At 41.1% G+C, this 12,500-nt stretch overlaps 1 protein-coding gene across 1 annotated transcript in view; it reads right to left on the reverse strand.

Annotated features, from left to right (window-relative positions):
- The window catches only part of LOC143288932 (zinc metalloproteinase nas-8-like), a 25,338-nt gene extending 15,280 nt beyond the window's left edge, over positions 1-10,058 (reverse strand). Inside the window, exons 1-5 of the mRNA XM_076597612.1 lie at positions 9,956-10,058; positions 6,206-6,248; positions 4,509-4,608; positions 3,008-3,093; positions 1,213-1,333 (exon numbers count right to left, since the gene is read on the reverse strand). Coding sequence (XP_076453727.1) covers positions 1,213-1,333; positions 3,008-3,093; positions 4,509-4,608; positions 6,206-6,248; positions 9,956-10,003 — 398 coding nt within the window. The 5' untranslated portion in view covers positions 10,004-10,058. The remainder of the gene's footprint in view (positions 1-1,212; positions 1,334-3,007; positions 3,094-4,508; positions 4,609-6,205; positions 6,249-9,955) is intronic.
- Between the last annotated feature and the right edge of the window lie 2,442 nt (positions 10,059-12,500).

Raw genomic sequence — 12,500 nt, forward strand, 5'->3', positions numbered from 1 at the left:
GAGTCTTGAAAATCAAATCCACACACCTTTTTCTTCTGTTCACAATCGGTTTGAAACAAAACCACTGAGTACTACAATATAGTTACGTATGTCGCACGTTGTATGTGTAAATTGTGAACTGTAAAATGACGGAAAGATAGAAAGAGAAAAAGAAGCTGACATGGAGTGATTGTTTGAGGGAAATAGAGAGAAAACACACGAGCAAACGTACCACAGAGAGGGGGGGGGGGAGAAAGAGGGGTGGTGGTGGAAAAGGGGGTATCAGAGAGAGAGAATGAGAGTGGGAGAGAGAGACAGAGAGAGAGGGGGTGGAGAAGGGGGTATCCACAGAAAAAGAGAGAGAGAGACGGAGAGAGAGGGGGAGGGGGGCAAGAAAAAAATGAGAAAGACAAAAAAAATTTTCTTTTGTTTTTGTTTGTTTTTTGTTTTGTTCAAATAGCGTTTTCCGGATTCTTGTTTCAATGGTGACAACGAAAATTTAAAAAAGGGAAAAAACAAACAAACAAACAAAAAACCCAACAAGCCGACATGCATACACACAGAAACTCTCATACATTCATTCGCACCTATATTAGTTTCTCTATGCTACTCAATGTACCAGTCAACTGATTTACATGAAGTGAACATGTGATCATCCAACTATGAAGTGAACCCCTCTTTTGATTATTAATTTTCTTTTCTTTTTTTTTCTTTTTTTTTTCTCTTCTATCTTATTCTGCATTACGTTTCTATGACGATGATGTTGTCAAGACTATAATCTTTTCTTTCAGATATTATACGCCTCTGCGATATATCTAGCGAGTTACAGAATGATGTCTTCGTTTCCTGACACAAGAACAGACGTTAGATCGTCTCTAACCACCCACAGATATGAAGAGAATTAACAATCATTTCAAATAGCATTGTATTTCCTGCAATGTAAAACAAAATGAACCTCTCTTTTTTTCTTCTTTTTTTTTAAAGAAAAATTCGGGCGACATGTTTGTCATACATTATCATTCTCCCCATTTTCCAATAAACCACATTTTATTTGCATTCAGTCCGGGAGTTCTAGACCGAAAGCGGGCAAGAAGGTATCGGTGACATTTGTTTTCTAATGTCTGAGGGAGAGAGAGAGAGAGAGAGAGGTAGAGAGAGAGAGAGAGGCACTAACCCGTTTCCATGAACAATTGTGATGTAGAGACAGACAGACAGACAGACAGACGCACTAACCCGCTTCCATGTTTAATTGTGATGTAGTTTCTATCCGAGCTTCGTCTTGGTCGGAACCTGACGCAGGTCACTTTTTCCCAGTTCCTCATGGCTCTCAGGATCCAGGCTTTCTTCTCGCTATCTGTTGGAAAGGAGTGAGGATTCCAAGGCATTGTTTTCGTTAGCGTCGTTGATAGATTGAACATGTCATCATCTTCTTCTTCTTGTTTTTGTTTTGTTGTTGATGATTTTTTTTTTTTTTTGGGGGGGGTGGGGGGGGCGTGGGGGGGGTGAGGGGGGCAGTTGGGGGGAGGGGGGGGAGGAGGGAATGGAGCAGTCTTATTATTATTATTATTATTATTATTTTTTACTCCACTTTTGTAGCTAAACGTTGGCTTTTACTGATTTGTTTGTTTGTTTGTTTTAAGTCGGTAGTACGTGTCCTGGACACTCTGATTCCGAATCGGTTGGGGCTTGGGGACTTCTGATCCATTGTTCACCAGTGATCAGATATGGAAGCCCCGTTTTGGCATGGGGAGGACACTTTGCTCCTATTTTCCTCACTCACCCCAGGTGTGAATGGGGTACCTGACTTCAGTTGAGGAAGTTTAAAACGGCGGAAGGAGGAGATGGGGCCCTGTCTTCCTATATACCGAGCTCTCGACACAGTGGGATTCACAACCTGTGTCTTCTTTTTTTTTCCTTTTTTGTTTTTTGTCCCCCCCCCCCGCCACCCCCCACCCCCACCCCCCATGCGATTTCAGAGGCTTTTATCTCACCCGCTTAACTTGAGACCCCCAAACACAGCCACACCCAGATTTGTATGCCACAGTCCTTGTGCTGGCAGTCCACAAGGTATCCGTGATGCCACGCACCAAAGGAGACCCTGGATTACTGATGAGTCACATTGGTGGTTTTTAGTATTGCCTGTTCTGGTTCAGTAGGCACTTTTTTCATATATATATATATTAAAAGAGAGAGACAGGCAGAGAGAGAGAGAGAGAGAGACTGACTGACTGACCGATTGATCTATTAACAGATAGAGGTGGGTATAAAGCAAGATATACAAAAAGAAAAATATAACATGGCCAATAAAACACAAAAATGAATAAATAAATAAATAAAAAGAAAAGAAAGTCAAGAGGGAGGAAGGAAGATGGGGAAAAGAACAGGGAAAGCGGGAGATGGTTTGCACTATAGCGGCCGACAGAACTTACCAAAGTTTGCATCATAGCGGCCAACAGAACTTACCAAAGTTTGCATCATAGCGACCAACAAAACAAACTTATCAAAGTTTGCACTATAGGGGCCGACAGAACGTACCAAAGTTCCACTATAGCGGCCAACAGAACTTAACAAAGTTTGCACTATAGCGGCTGACAACACTTTCCAAATTTTGCACTATTGCAGCCAACAAAACTTTCCAAAGTTTGCATTATTGCGGCCAACAGAACTTACCTAAGTTTGCACTATTGCGGCCAACAGAACTTACCAAAGTTTGCATCATAGCGGCCAACAGAACATAACAAAGTTTGCCCTATAGCAGCGAACAAAACTTTCCAAAGTGTGCACTATTTCCAAAGTTTGCATTATTGCGGCCGACAAAACTTTCCAAAGTTTGCACTATAGGGGCCAACAGAACTTACCGAAGTTTGCATCATAGCGGCCAACAGAACTTACCAAAGTTTGCACTATAGCGGCCAACAGAACATACCAAAGTTTGCATTATTGCGGCCGACAAAACTTTCCAAAGTTTGCACTATAGGGGCCAACAGAACTTACCGAAGTTTGCATCATAGCGGCCAACAGAACTTACCAAATTGATTAGTAATCTCGTAGGGAATAACCCCGTTTGTCCATGGCTCGGCCGCGAGTTTACCCTGGTTCCTTCCTCTGACGCCACTGCAATACAGGCATCATGCAGCAACTGAGGAGGGGGCTCAGGGAGGAGGAGGAAGAAGGAGAGAGAGAGACCGAGAGAGAGAGAGAGATAGAGACACACACACACACATACACGTGCGCGCACGCACGCACGCACGCATACACACACACACGCGCGCGCGCGCGCGCGCTTTTCAAGACTCAACATTAAGACCACTATTTGGGCATGAAGGATTTTAGGGGAAACAAATTCAAGAATACTGCTTGGGTTACCATCAAACACACACACACACACACACACACACACACACACACACACACACACACACACACACACACACACACACACACACACACACACACACACACACACACACACACACACACATACGCACAGAGGCTTTTTTTTTTTAATGATGATTTTATGCTGAAGAAGTGAATCGGCAAGTGCATTTTGAAAATTCTGACGGAAATGTACAAACTTTGTTTGAGACTGAAATTGGATATGGATTTAGTCATGTTTGAGAATTGCAAACAAGCCACAACAGACATTTTGTATCAAGTTCTTTTACGCTTACTTTTTAGTCAGTGCATCTAGAATGAGTGAGATAAAAATGAAACACACAGCAATTCTTGAATGAACGTGATAGAAATAATAAAACTGAAAAGTAATGTCTTTCTTTAAAAAATAGCATAAATCTGTGTGGAAATCTTATGCATACAAAATGGAATCTATATAACAAAGTGATTAGAAACAATCATATCATGAAAAAAAGAAATTAAAGTGGAAAGAAGAGCTGGGCAGTTTTAACATTTCACGCGAGACGTGAATGAATTTTGTGCAGAGGTTTGCTTCAGAGAATTGTGCTTCGATTTCGAACACAGTACCTAAATAAAGCACATGCTTTCTATCCGTTTCCGTTTCAGATTCAAGAAGGCATCAGATGGTGAGAACTGATCTATATATGCTGCATGACATCTGCTGAAATGGATAGATACATAGATAAATTTGTATTTGTATTTCTTTTTATCGCAACAGATTTCTCTGTGTGAAATTCGGGCTATTCGGCTGCTCTCCCAGGGAGCGCCCCCCCCCCACCCCCACCCCCCACCCCCTTCGTGTGTATACGCAAGCAGAAGATCAAACACGCACGTTAAAGATCCTGTAATCCATGTCAGCGTTCGGTGGGTTATGGAAACAAGAACATACCCAGCATGCACATCCCCGAAAGCGGAGTATGGCTGCCTACATGGCAGGGTAAAAATGGCCATACATACAAAAGCCCACTCGTGTACATACGAGTGAACGTGGGAGTTGCAGCCCACGAATGCAGAAGAAAAAGAAGAAGAAGAAGTGCATGAAAAAAAAAAGAAAGAAAAAAAGAAGAAAATAAAATAAAAAAAAGAACTAGTGATGACAAAGTAATCCAGCTCACGTGTGCAGTCTCTGGTACTGTTCCTTTGTCAGCATCATGTCCGAACCATCAATGACAAATTCTCCATCCAGCGATCTACTCTGATCAGGGCCACGAAAGACTGTAACATGAAGGATGTACGGTATATGTGTGTTTTATACTGAGTATTGATTCTGAATAATGTTGAATAGTTTGGTATTGGTTATGGATGTAAATGTTTAATTATGTCATGATATTCAATCTCTACTCTTTTACAGTGATTATTGCACGTATTGTATACGAGGTTTACGTCAACTAAGCATTAAAGCATTTCATATATTTCATGTGTTCATATTAAATGACTGTGAGATTGTGATTACTGCATTTGTATGCTTGTGATTACTGGATGTGATGTTACGTCAGCTTAACATTTAAAGCATAAAGCATTTGATATATTTAATGTATTCATCGAATTACTTAGTATACACCACTCGTGGAGTTCTCTTATTGAGTTGACAATTCTGAATTATGTATGTCAACGAAACGAAATCATTCAAGTCTGAAAGTGGTGTTTTGTTTGACACTCGTCATGGGATTGCGGACAGGGCAGTGTTTTTTTTTTTGTTGTTGTTGTTGTTTTTGTGTGTGTTTTGTTGCTGTTGATGTTGTTGTTTTTTCGCAGGGGTGGTGGTGAGTCGGATGCCAATACAAAAGTATGGCCTTTTTGTTTATTTGGGGTCACCAGCCTATATGAATAAACTATCAATAATGTTCAAAACAGCCATTTCGAGGAACGAATTCTAAGAATATAGTTACTGATAGTAAGATCGAAAAAATGATACACCTTGCTAACTCTTTTATCCATGAATTCAGATTTCAAGGTACTGTACCATGTGTCCGTACTTTCTTAAGATTCAGATACAACAAAGAAAGTGCTTCCTCCGTTGGGGATCACAAACAAACAAATAAAAATGAACAGCGATGGTTTGCATATAGATGTACTTTTGTTGGAAATGCTTAAACGATGCAGTCAATGTATATGAGACACAACTGTTAAACTACTGAACGATAATCTCCCTTGGCAATGGCTGACACTTTTTTTTTCTTTTCTTTTTCGCTGATCCACTGCTATGGTAAGACTTTGTTAAACTGTAAAAACATATTAGGTTATAGATACAAATGTATTTTTTAAAGAGCATTTTCATTTATTTTGGGTGTCCAGCCTATGTGAATAAAGTATAAATATATCTAGAAACAAGTTTGTTTGTTTGTTTTTTGTTGTTGTTGTTTTTATTTTATTTTTTATCGTTGATACAAATTAAAGTTATAGCAATTTTTATCACTTTTTTTTATTTGGAGTTCACCAACCTGTGTGGCAAAAGAACTTTAAATAAATTTAGAAACAATATCTTTTTCTAATGAATACGTGTGCAGATTATAGCGTTTTCATTTCATGGTAGTTGCCAGTCTGTGTGAATAAACTATCAATGAAATTTTAAAAAAACAAACATTATGCATGAATAGGGACTTCTGGAAAACAGACAAAAACTAGCTGGACGTTTAGGTCTGCTAACGTAGAGCTGTGTGTGTGTGTGTGTGTGTGTGTGTGTGTGTGTGTGTGTGTGTGTGTGTGTGTGTGTGTGTGTGTGTGTGTGTGTGTGTGTGTGTGTGTGTGTGTGTGTGTGTGTGTGTGAACCAAGCTGAAAAAACCTATATATGAGATTTAAAGGCAGACTTACGTGCATTATAGTCAAAATCATCCGCAGGAGGATCGCCACCACTCTGGAAAACAGAGAAATACTTCGTGTCACACACACACTGTCAACGTAACCAGTCTCGATAATTACGGTACCTCTAAGCAACACCTGCACTGCATCTTCAGATAGGTTCGTGTCCATCTACAGAAATGTTCTACTTCTAGTTCTGAAGCTGGAGCGGGATAGGTCATAAACGAAGTGCCGGAGTTTCTTCTGCAGTGCAGTGATCATGACTACCAAAAGCGTACATTTGGAATAAAATTAATACAGCATTCTAATATAGAAGGAAAACAGAACAACAGTATTTGACCCTCGTTTCTATATGACAAAACCCTGTTTGGCTGTATGTCTTTCCGTTTGACTATGTGTAGTAGTTGTAGTAGTAGTAGTAGTAGTAGTAGTAGTAGTAGTAATCTTTCATTTTACGTCTTTCCACCTTAAGTGATATTAGGCGAAAAATCACACACACACACACACACACACACACACACACACACACACACACACACACACACACACACAGAGCCATAAGTGTAGCAGGCCTAAACGTCCAGCATGTTTTTGTCTATTTTCCAGGATTGGTGAAAAGATCTCCGGGCAAAACTTAAACATTGACATTTTCTCAGCAGCCACAAGCGGATGAAAAAAAAAAGCTGGACAGACTGTCAGATACTGATAAAGCGTACACTTTTTTTTTTTTTTTTTTTGTTCAGGTGTAAAGATCTTTCCTTCGACAAGTACACCTAATGCAAAGCTAAAACAGATAGGATCAGGATCTTTAAATGACAGGTTTGACTGGTTTGTTCAATTCTATCAAAATGTTATGGAAATTAATCCTAGCAAGTGAAACGTTATAGTGATGCAATATCTACCTTAATCAGTGCGTCAATATTGTGACACGAATGTCAACAACAATTTCACGGGTGACACATACAGCAGTTCTAGCGAGTGTTTACCATTCTTTCCTGGGTTGTCAGACAGCAACAGAACGTTGGACTGCAGAAGCTGTCAGCAACCCCCACCCCCACCCCATCCCATCCCATCCCATCTGATACTGAACTTTTAGATATACCTGTACACGAATGAACAGTATCGCCAGAGCTAAGAGAATACAGTTTCGTCAGAAACGTATAGTTACTATGTAGGTTTTGCAGCTTACTTAGTCGGCTCCACTGCAGCAAACAAACGGCTGTTGATTAAGTTGAACGTTGCAGACGGGCGCAGTAGCCGAGTGGTTAAAGCGTTGGACTTTCAATCTGAGGGTCCCAGGTTCGAATCTCGGTAACGGCGCCTGATGGTTAAAGGGTGGAGATTTTTCCGATCTCCCATGTCAACATAAATATGTGCAGACCTGCTTGTGCCTGAACCCCTTCGTGTGTATACGCAAGCAGAAGATCGAATACGAACGTTAAAGATCCTGTAATCCATGTCAGTGTTCGGTGGGTTATTGAAACAAGAACATACCCAGCATGCACACCCCCGAAAACGGAGTGTGGCTGCCTACATGGCGGGGTGAAAACGGTCATACACGTAAAGGCCCACTCGTGAACATACGAGTGAACGTGGGAGTTGCAATCCACGAACGAAGAAGAAGAAGAACGTTGTAAAATGGAATGTCTCGCCGTTTGCAAAATGGACGGGAAACCATTTTTTACAGACGCCCAGGCTTAACACCAAACCGACAGACTTGGAGGAATCTGATGAACAGTTCTTCTGTGTGGCTCCCCGATGACTCTTCACAGAGATAGAGAAGGAGGAGATGGTCGGAATGATGTCAGTCAGACATGTCAGTCCCGCTACTGTCAATTGCAACGCATCAGTTCCATTCGGAAATATCTGTCCACCGACGCAACATCTAGACTTGTCGTTTCTCTCATTCTCTCTCGCCTTGACTACTGTAACTCTCTATTGTCTGGTTTGCCTGCTTCATCCATTCAGTCCCTTCAGCGCATACAAAACTCTGCTGCCCGACTCGTCCTCAGAAAGAAAAGATCTGGGCACATCACTCCTATTTTGCTCCATTGGCTCCCTGTCTTACACAGAATAAAGTATAAGGTCAGCACTCTATGTCATAAATGCATTCACAAATCTACCCCTTCCTATCTTTGTGGCTGCCTTCAGCTCTACACTCCATCTCGCTCTCTACGATCGGCTTCGGATCCACTCTGTTTACGCATACCCAGATTCAAACACCCCACTGTTGGACACCGCTCTTTCTCTGTCTCTGGATCTTGTATTTGGAATGAACTTCCTCTTTCGCTTCGTCAGGTCTCCGCACTCAGCTCTTTCAAGTCTGGCCTTAAAACCCACCTCTTCACAAGATAGCCTCCCCCCCCCCCCCCCCCCCCCCCCCCCCGCGTCCCCCCTCCCCCTCCCCCTCCCCCGCCACCTCTTCATTGTCTTCAGTTTCTTCAGTTTTAGAGTTATGCATGCGTGTGAATGACTAGTGTGGAAGCGCTTAGATTTGTCTCTGCACAAGATTCAGCGCTATATAAATATTATCATTATTATCATTATCTAGAAGACGCATTCCTTACAGACCCCGAAAGTGTAAAGTGTAAATTTTTTTTTTAATGCGAAGAAATAGGCCGATAATACTATGTTTGGGATGAAAATATCCAAGTCCCCAAAGAAGTCTTGGAATCTGATTCTGTTAAAGACTGTGTATTTATGAACTAACACCGCGTCCGCCAGACAAATATTATTGCAACAATTACATGTGTTCTCATTTCTCTTGTTGGAAAATCAAATCAATGCTAAACCAGTAAGAAGATAGTACGAAAAAAAAATTTTTAAATGAAGAAAACGTCAGATGAATCAATGCCAAACAAGTAAGAATATAGTACGAAAAAATAAAATGTGAAGGAAACGTCAGACCACGGTTTTTACCGGTCTTGAAATTAGTTAGATGGGAAAGCAATAACGGCTTATGCTATTCGTTGAGAGCAAATGATATACTTTTCAATGGAAGTGGATGAAAATAATCGTTTAATTAAGGCGAGTAAAACCTAGTTTTGAAACTTAGACTAAGATACGTATGAAGCAGTTCAGTTGCATTCATTAGGTTTAACTCCTCATTGAATGAAAACAAGAGAGAGAGGGAGAGACACAGACACAAACAGGCAGACAGACAGATACACAGACAGACAAACTAACAGACACAGAGAGAGCAACATTATTTGGTCCAGAACGAAAGAAAGGGAGACTTGCCTGACAATACACATTCAGTCAACCTTTTTTTTTCTTTTTTCTTTTTTTGAGAGCAGGTGGCTAACAGAAGCAACACCACCCATCCACCCCGACAGTTTTTGTTTCAATTCCTCGAGGAGGCGTCTCTGCGTTCGGACAAATCCATATACGCTGCACCACATCTGCTAGGCAGATGCCTGACCAGCAGCATAACCAACACGCTTAGTCAGGTCTTGGGTGCATGCACATATAATTATTTGTGTATCTATCAGAGTGGATTTCTGCTACATAATGTCGCCAGACGACAACACTCTCGTTGCCATGGGTTCTTTTTCAGTGCGTGCTGCACACGGGACCTCGGTTATATCGTCTTATCCGAATGACTAGACGCTCAGTTCGATTTGTCACTCAGACTTGGGAGAAAGGGCGAGAGAGGCTTCGAACCCACACCCTCACAGACTCTGTGTTGGCAGACGACCGTCCTAGGCATGCTGCCACCTTCCTCACCCCCACCCCCCGATAACCCCAGCACCAATCTCTTACCACCAGGTGCAGGTAAGCCAGGAGCGGGACGACAAGGAACCAATGCATGATGGCAGTTGATCGGCAGTCAAAGAATAGATGCTGTCCCCTGGAGTCTAACAATGCTCTATATATACACCCGTTTCACCAAAGACAACGTCAACGTCAGCAGTATGTTGCGCAGTTCACCTTCCACCAGGTCTTTTTGTGAAGTCACGTTTCCAAAACAGAAGCAGCATATGTTTCGCACCTGCCCTGCTCTCTCTCTCTCTCTCTCTCTCTCTCTCTCTCTCTTTAAAATAATATATTTTAGAGTGGGCAGTGCGTGTGCAGAGTTTATATCATATCATATTACAACAACAGCAATAACAATAACATTTTTTTAATGATAAAATAATAATACAACAACAATGATAGTAATTACAATGTTTCTTTTTTAGCCTAAGCTTGAGATGTATTCATCGTTTAATGACAAGTAGGTTTTCAGTACTGAGAGACAAAACTGTTGACAGTGCAAAGAAGTATTTCTTGTGGTATTGTTTAACGCTGGGGATGGAAACGATTACATTTTAATGTTTAGTGCTTTTGTGTGGGTATTTTTGTTACTCGTGAAATCAAGATCCAAATTTCTTCATTGTTTTATTTTGTTGTGTGTTTACTTGTCGGTCATGCTGCTAATTGATGTCTCTCTACTGTCAGTGATTCTTTAGCATTTTCCTTTGATGAGTGAATGAAACGATTGTCACTGGAATAGAGTATTCAGTATATTATCGTAACTAGCCACTGGAGTCGGCCGTCTAGAGGATCATTTCATAATTCGTGATACAACTGCTGTGAAATTTGAAACAAAGGAATTCTAATAAATAGTGACTGGAATCTGTCTATGACAAAGGATGGTGAAGTTTTTTTGGGTTTTTTTTTTATTTTAAATGATTTTTAAAAAATAAATAAATAAAGAGGAGGGGGCAAGAATAGATAATTCATTATCTAATCGTAACTAGTCAGTGGAGTCGCTACTGAAGGATCATTTCATAATTCATGATGTAACTGCTGTGAAATTTGAGACAAGGTGGTTCTGTTTTGTTTTGTTTTCATAATAATAATAATAATAAGTTGGGGGCGGGTTGGGGATCGGAGGTGGTTGGGGTGGGGTGGGGGCAAACGTCCCTTTAACGGCCTTAGGGGCAGTGAATATATTCACTGTATATTCAGTATACAAAGGCATGGCTCAGTTCTCTTCTTCCGCTGCTGTAACCTTCCCCGACTGAAGAGACCCGGCATTGAGAAGAGTCCTGTTTCTTGCGAGACTCATAAAACTGAATTCCCCTGCTTTAACTGGTACAGCATCGTTCTCATTCTGTCCATTTTACCGTACACTGAAATATGGGGTATGACACCTTTCTAGTTCTCCTTTTCAAAACGTTATGATTTCTGTGTTTAATATTGAATGAAATGAAACACACACACACACACACACACACACACACACACACACACACACACACACACACACACACACACACACACACACACACACACACACACACACACAACACACACTGCTATCGTGTCACAAAGTGTGCAGAAAGAAAAACAACAACAAAAAAACAATTACTTTAACTTCCAGTGGTTAAAGCGTTGGACTTTCAATCTGAGGGTCCTGGGTTCGAATCTCGGTAACGGCGCCTGGTGGTTAAAGGGTGGAGATTTTTCCGGTCTCCCATGTCAAAATATGTGCAAACCTGCCAGTGCCTGAATCCCCTTCGTGTGCATACGGACGCAGCAGAAAGTCTCGTAATCCTGTCAGCGTTCGGTTGGTTATGGAAACAAGAACATACCCAGCATGCGCACCCCCGAAAACGGAGTATGGCTGTCTACATGGCGGGGTAAAAACGGTCATTCACGTTAAATGTTATATAATCTGTATGAGTATATGTGTGCGTGACTGGATCCTGACTGAATGACACAGGAAACGAATGATGAGCGCCCAATGGCAGTTGTCAGTCCATCGGCTCTAGCCAGGTTGACAGCCTGTTGTACAAATGACTCCGTGTTTGTAAAGCGTTCAAAGCTTCGTCTCCGAGCGAGGATAGGCGCTATATAAGTATCCATATCCATATCCATATCCACGTGCTTCAACCACTTTGTTTAAAGAGTGCAAGGGAAGATATTTCTTTCTGGTATTCTCAGCCGAATGTTTTAACTGGGGTGAATGTCATATTACGAAATATCATGATCATGATGTCCGTGTGTTAGAAAACCACGGGACGACAGATGCTGTGGACTGGAGAGAGAGGTTGAAATGTTGTTTGTTGTTGTTCGTTCTTTTGTGTTTTTGGTTTGTTGTTGTTTTGTGTGTGTGTTTTGTTTGTTTGTTTCTTTGTTTTGGGTGGGTTTTTTTTGTTTGTTTGTTTTTGGTTTTTTGTTTGTTTGTTTGTTTGTTGTTGTTGTTGTTGTTTTTGGTTTGTTTGTTTTTTTTGCTTTGCTTTTTATTCTTGTATTTTGTTTTGTTTTTGTTTTTGTCTTTTTTGTTTGTTTGTTTTTTTTTGTTTGGTTGGGTTTTTGT

Source organism: Babylonia areolata, chromosome 13, assembly GCF_041734735.1.
Source record: "Babylonia areolata isolate BAREFJ2019XMU chromosome 13, ASM4173473v1, whole genome shotgun sequence".
Lineage (NCBI taxonomy): Eukaryota > Metazoa > Mollusca > Gastropoda > Neogastropoda > Buccinidae > Babylonia > Babylonia areolata.